The sequence below is a fragment of the Phalacrocorax carbo genome, chromosome 7 (genome assembly GCF_963921805.1).
Source record: "Phalacrocorax carbo chromosome 7, bPhaCar2.1, whole genome shotgun sequence".
NCBI classification, from domain to species: Eukaryota; Metazoa; Chordata; class Aves; order Suliformes; family Phalacrocoracidae; genus Phalacrocorax; species Phalacrocorax carbo.
The window spans coordinates 25,290,337-25,296,881 of record NC_087519.1 but is presented as its reverse complement, the minus strand read 5'-3'; the positions used below and the strand labels follow the sequence as shown (position 1 = coordinate 25,296,881).

At 52.1% G+C, this 6,545-nt stretch overlaps 1 protein-coding gene across 1 annotated transcript; it reads right to left on the bottom strand.

Annotated features, from left to right (window-relative positions):
* Nucleotides 1–133: 133 nt before the first annotated feature.
* LOC104052816 (small ubiquitin-related modifier 3) lies at nucleotides 134–4,742 on the bottom strand. The gene is made up of 4 exons (XM_064457055.1): nucleotides 4,548–4,742; nucleotides 4,058–4,186; nucleotides 2,294–2,365; nucleotides 134–1,614 (listed from the first exon to the last, which is right to left on the bottom strand). The coding sequence occupies exons 1-4, from the start codon at nucleotides 4,566–4,568 to the stop codon at nucleotides 1,552–1,554; spliced, it is 285 nt and encodes a 94-aa protein (XP_064313125.1). The 5' UTR covers nucleotides 4,569–4,742; the 3' UTR covers nucleotides 134–1,551.
* Between the last annotated feature and the right edge of the window lie 1,803 nt (nucleotides 4,743–6,545).

Sequence of the window (6,545 nt, the reverse complement as noted above, 5' to 3'; positions counted from 1 at the left end):
TACCTGGCCACACACTTCTGCTACCTCAAGAGTCTCCGAGGGCATGTGAAGCGGTGCTAGCATGTAAAGCTCCCCACTAGGGAGAGGAATGAGCCAAGGGGGGGCGCAGCCATATTAAGCGTAAGCCACAAGACAGAGTACCAAACTATATTTACTGTATACAGTAGTAAAGGACAACAAATAAATGTACAAATCAGTGAATAAACAATGAGATCTTGGGGATATCCCACCCCAGCCTACATACAAGAAAACGAAAAAGAAAACAAGGGCCTTTTCAGCAAAATTTCCAGCAAGCGGGAGGTGATCCAATGCGGCCGAAGGGGTTGGGTAAGTGTAAGAGGCAGGTATCAGTCCCACAGAGCAGCAGTGGACAGCCTATGGAGGGGCAACAGGATGGCCTTTGCACAAATTCATCTGGAACAGATGCCACGCTTTACGTGGAGCTCAAATCCAGTGCAGAAACGCCTTTAATAATCACTAAGGTTTGGGACGCAATAGAGCAGACGATTATTTTCTGATCACACCTAAACACGCACACATTCGGCTCTTTCCTTGCTCACCAGGCTCCTGACAGCTCTTCCGTGCATACAGCTTGGTGACATTAAAAGGCGCTTTCTTCCCCCTCATTTATCAAGTTTATCTACCAAAAACAAGCATCAAAAAGAAACCCGAGGCCACACACTTCTAGTACCCACTGAGAAATAAAGAGACGCGCTACAGGGAGCAGGAGGAAGGTGACAGATTCTACCCATCACTTGGTGGACAGCTGGAGTTGCAGTGATGGGTTTCTCTTTTTATAAGCTTGTGCAACAAAAAATATTGCTGCTCTATAATGAGTGTCAGTTTTCGGACCAGCTGCTCTGCTAACTCAGTTTCTGACAATAATTCAGGACAAATCTCATTTCTGCATTAAAAAAGTATATTTCAGACAACTTTATCATAATATGACAAAGCACATGTAAATCTGCAATATTTTAAACTCTGACTCTATTCTAAGCATTGTAGCTGCGTGTACCAGCCTTGTGTCACAGGCTCAATGCTTCTGAAGTGTTTGCAACACACGCTAAAAACATAAAATCAGCATCTCTTTTCCTTCTCTTAGACGTATCTTAAAAGGAAACTTTTATGCTCACAAGTGGCATGAAAATATACTGAATTATTTACATGATTAGAATTAAACAGAGGCAAGACTGACAAGAGCCAGGAATGAACACTCCATGTCCTAACACATGGATGAATATTTAGGCCACAGGTTTAAAGAAAAAAAAAAAAGATAACAGCAGAGAGACAACGCGTATTACTTAATCCCAACTTAAATCAAATTGGCCCAATTTAAGATATTGATTAATCCCTGCAGATACTGTTTTGACTTGCACACGCAGTACGTCAAAGACAACAAGCAATTTTGGTAAATGTCCTCTAGAGTTTAGAAGAATCCTGTGTGACTGGCATGTTCATTTGTTTACTATTTAATAGCAAATCCAAGGACAGATGAGAGTGTGAGGTGCGATGAGGATCCTTAAACTCCTCTTCTCAAAATGATGGCACGTCTTAACACACTCCGCCTGTCTGCTGTTGGAACACATCGATAGTGTCTTCATCTTCCATCTCCAGCTGTTAGAGCAATATGGAAAATACAAGACTTGAAATACACATGGTTACAAAAGCACTTAGCTCGCTACTCCTAACCAGTACCAGAGCGCTTAAGGTGTAATTTTAATTAATTAATGCATTAAACACTTTCCATCAGTCACTCCAGAGAGGGCACCCCATCATCTCTCCATCACCAACACCGAAACAGGTTTTGGAGGCACACTAGTCAGTCAGACCAAACTCGGCAGTTTAGTGTCTTCCACAACAAATCACCCAGCCAAGTGCCTCCTCTGTTCCTTGCCTCAGTCCTCACCAGCCCAAGAAATTCCCCACATTCTCAGTGCTGCCGGTGCTGACAGCAGCTACAGGCTGCAGCTTCTGTGCCAGCTCTGAACAGCCTGATGCAGAAGCAGGACAGAGCCAAAAACGCCAGCACATGCCAGTGGTCCTTTCCGCACCAGCACTCCACTGCCAGCTTGTTCAGCACCAAAGCTCTTCCACGTTTTCCTCCCCACCCCACAACAGTGAAAACATTCAAGGGGGGGGGGGGGAACCACCAAATCCCCCGTAAACAAATTATTTGGAACATGCTAAACTTACAGCAACTATTTCCGAACCATTTTGATTTAAAACCCCTCTGATCTGCATGCAGACATCAAAATATTTGTATAGCAGTTTGCAGTAAAGGGATTTTTCATACCTGTGCAGGTGTGTCTGTTTCATTAATTGGTTGTCCATCAAATCTGAATCTGATCTGCCTCATTGACAAGCCCTGCAAGTTTGAAGTAATTAATATGAGAAACCATGCTTTTGTTACTGAATCCAAACAAAACATTTATGCATTTACTGTCAGAACAAATATTAACCAAATTCAGACTCCAAAGATTTAACTAGACAGGAAACCTCACGCATCTATCTTGCTATGTAAATTGAGGAAGGAGAGCTGTTTGAGTGACATCCCACTGTGCTGCTATCACAGCAAGGGCTCTATATGGAATCAGAAGTGTTGGTTTGGCACCTGGTTCTGATCCTGGTTCTGATCCTGCTCTGCAAGGCACAAATATGCGAAGTTAATTTACAAAGGTAATTTAAGAGGAGATCAATCAATACTCTGTTCTGTAAAGCCTCAAAGGACACGTGAGGAAGGAGCAGCAATTGTTTCTTACACAGTCAGAGAAGTAACGGCTGATTAAGTTGACTCAAAGGAAAATATTTTTTAAAAAATCCAAAAAAACTACTGTTTTTGTGTAACTAGCACTCAGCACCAACTACCCATAGTTAAGACAAGTTTTCATTCATGCCAGGCTTCTGCTCCCAGTTAAAGTTCTTTATCTTCTGATGAAGAAAGGCACCGTGAAGATTGACTGAGGAAAAAAGAACCTGCAGGACTTGACAGAGATTCTCCCTTTTAAGGTTTATTAGAGAAATGCTAGGGTCTAACATTAGTAAGTTAGCATTGCCCTTAAAACCTGAGCTGAATTCATGACTGAATCCTGTTTCGACAGTGTTTAATCACACGTGGCAGTCTTTATTGCCTGCCTCAGGGATTGAGGGCTTTGCTTTGCTCTCTAAAATCCTTTGAAATCCCTGTGTGATTCACACTTCCAGAGCCACGCAATCAAGAAAAGTCCCCGCACCTCTCTGAATATCCCATGTATTCAGTTCTTGTTCCTAACCCGAGAGGCATTATGCTACATCAGGCACGGCACAGGGCAGAGCATAAGGTTCAAGTGAGTGAAGAAAGGATCCCGCAAGTAACGGACATGGGGGAATGCTGGCAAACAAAATCTGACTCCACTTCTGAAAGCCATTCCCATCCCCGCCCTCTGCTCTGCGCCATCTAATACAGTGCAGAGAAACACAGGCACTGAGGGTTACAAGCTCAGGAACTGGACTGTCCCGTTTAGTTCTGGGCAGCACCGAGGAAAGGCCGCCACCTGCAGAATCCAGCAGTCGAAACTGCGCAGCAGGCAACGGGGGAGACACATGAAAGGAGGAGGAAAAAAACCACAATGGAAGTCACAGTATAGAAGAATTTGTTTTGTGGCATTTTCCAAACAGAAAACGCACTCTGGATAAAGCTAATAAAGTTTGTAGAGATGATAGGACTGAGAGTTATGAGGCTAAAAATTCAGACTGAATTGGTCTCAGAGCCAGGATCAGAACCTGAGAAATTTTGGTGACACTGTCATGGAACATTTTGAGAGCTCTAGGAGCACCTGATGAGGCAGAAGCAGTTTCCACTAACCGAAGAGAAACACTCTTAAACATGGCCAGCATCCTGAGTCTTCGCTCTCCTGCACACCTAGACACACTCACCCCGATGCACTGGTATGTTAGCGACTCTGACAGACAAGTAGCAAAGCGCCCAGCGTCCCCGGGACCCTTCCCCCTGGTAAGGGGAGAGCCGGGGGCAGCCCTGCTCCTTTGCTTAGGGGCAATCAAAAGCAGGAGCCGCGCCTACCTGCCGCTCGCAGTACGCCTTCATCAGCTTGCTCAGCGGGGTGTGCCGCTTGATTTTGAACTGCACCACGGAGCCGTCCTGCCCCGCCACTTTCAGGTTGATGTGATCGTTCTCCGTTTTTACGCCTTCCTGGACGAAAAACGGTGGAAGATGGGGGTTCAGTGCCCGGCCAGGCCAGCCTCCGGCCCCGCCGCCGCCGCCGCCCTACGGGTTCTGCTCGGGCCGGACACCGCCCGCTCCGGCCTGCGGAGGCTGTGCAGTCTCCCCGGGGGTGGCGGGTGCCCGGGGTTCCGCGGGACCCTCCCCCTCCTCCTCCCGCCGCGCCCCGGCCCGGCCCACCCGCCATCTTGCCCACCTCACGCCGCCGGCCGGGACGGGGCGGGACCCCACTGTGAGCCCGGCCCCAGGGCCTGGCGGAGAGGCCTCACACCCCCTCGCCACACACAGAGACCTCGCCAGGCGGCGGCTGCCCCGGCCCCGCTTGCCTCACCTTGGGCTTCTCCTCCGACATGGCGGCGGGGCGGGGGCGGGGGTGGGGAGGGGAACAGGGACGGGAAGGGGACGGCGCGCGCGCGCTGAGGGAGCAGCCCGCGCGCTAAGCTCCCGCCTGGGCCTCCCGCCGCCGCCAGCCGCCCGCCGCAGCGCGCGCCTCGGCCCCACCCCCGCGCCAGCGGACCCGCGCCCCCATTGGCCGCCCCGCCGCGGTCACGCGACCAGCCGCGCAGGCGGCTCTAGAAAGTGCGTCACGGGGCAGCGGAAGCGTCGGGAGGGCGGAGGGGCGGGGACGACGGGGGGCGGGGACGACGGGGGGCGGGGACGACGGGGGGCGGGGACGACGGGGGGCGGGGACGACGGGGGGCGGGGCTACGTAGACAGAGGGGAGGGGCTAAAGGCAGCCCTGACCCCGCCGAAGCGCCAGGGGGTGCTGTTCCCCGCTGCGCCTAGAGCGGCCCTGGGGCCGGGAGGCCGCAAGTGCCGCCGGGACACGGACTGCCAACCCGAGGCACCGGCAGGAGCGGTCGCCCGCGAGCGGCTGCAGCGGCCTTGCTGCCGACAGGGCCCGGGGAGACGCCGGGGCCGGCCTGCAGCCCTCCAGCACCAAGCACAGCCCCGCTGGGGTCTGCAATCTGAGCTTGTCCAGGAGTGTCGTGGCCCTGCCCAGCAAGGCCTGGCGGTTAGGGCTGGGTTCTGAGCAGCCGTGAGGGCAGGTGGTAGAGCCACTGTAGGAAGGAGACCCACCTGGAGAGGAACAGGGTAGGGCTTCCAGATTCCCTGAAGAAGAGACTCCCGAAATGTGAGGCACATAACGGCTGAGGCTGATTCTCACACCGGCACATACCATCAGAAGGAGGACTGTGTAAGGGTTGCATCCCCAGGCCCGGAGAGACTCCCTGCAGCATCACAGCCCTCAGCAGCACAGAGCTGTATGGGATCAGGAGAGGAGAGCAGAGGAGGCACCACAACAAACCTCCACTTCACCCTCTTCTCTTGCCACAGCCGTCAAGAGACCAATCACTGGCCCCTTCAAGAATGTACTCACAAGCAGCCCTTCCCTTCCATATATCCATCCCATTCGCCTTCGGAGGTGCATCCCCACAGGAATGAGCAATTGGGGCGGTGGAAGAAACCAAGCGTTGCCCCTCCCAGCATTCCCAGTATTTTTATTTCAGAGGGCTCCTGAGGGAGCACAGCCGAGCACAGTTGCCCCCTCAGCAGAAGAGCCAAGGGAGGCAGTGGCCCTTCACCAGATTCTGTCCAGTCAGTCCCTGTCTCTGCTGTCCTGAGGTGCCCAGCACTAGACACAGCCCTCCAGTGGTGCCCTCACCAGTGCTGAGCAGAGAAGTTTCTCGGCTGTCATTTATTGGCCCCAGTTAGCATTTCCACCTTCAAATACAGGAACTCTGGAATATAACGTAGGACCTGTTGAATTGTTTGCCTCCTTCTCCACTTTTCCTGAAAATCCCGGTGGAGCACTACATGCTGAAGCCGCCTAGCTGAATCATTTTGTGCTCCCTGCAAATACACCGAGATGATGCCACTGCAAAGCTCAGAGAAGCCCAGGGAGCCACCAGAGCAGGCGCTTCTAAGCATGCAAAGGTTTTACATCCCTTTGGCCAAGGTGGGTCTTGGGTCCCAAAGGAAGCTCCAGGTGCAAGCCAGAGCCGTCGTGCCCTCATGCACAGTTTCCGCAGACTGGTTGGCGTCAGAAAGCTTGTGAGAAAGGAAGAAACGTCACCGCCAAGGCCTTCCCTAGAGCCGCCCACCCACCACAGAAAGCCTTTGGAGACAATCCATGGAGAAACGCAGACAGAGCCGTCTCTCCTACCTCTGCTGTAGACCAGAAGCAGTGCTAGACCTTTGCCTCCCTCCGTCCTGAGGCACTCGATGAGACATTTCATAAAGGTCAAAGGCTGCATCATGACTCCCGAGTTAGAAAAAAGAACCGCCGAGATCGATCCCCACCGTTCGCAGTTTCTCTTGCTGCCCG

Excerpts from the sequence above, each read along its gene's own strand:
- LOC104052816 (XM_064457055.1), bottom strand. The coding sequence starts at position 4,568 with ATGTCGGAGGAGAAGCCCAAG. Across the intron at positions 2,366-4,057 it reads AGGCGTACTGCGAGCGGCAG|GGCTTGTCAATGAGGCAGAT; the intron begins GTAGGCGCGGCT and ends TCAAACTTGCAG. Across the intron at positions 1,615-2,293 it reads AAACAGACACACCTGCACAG|CTGGAGATGGAAGATGAAGA; the intron begins GTATGAAAAATC and ends TTGCTCTAACAG.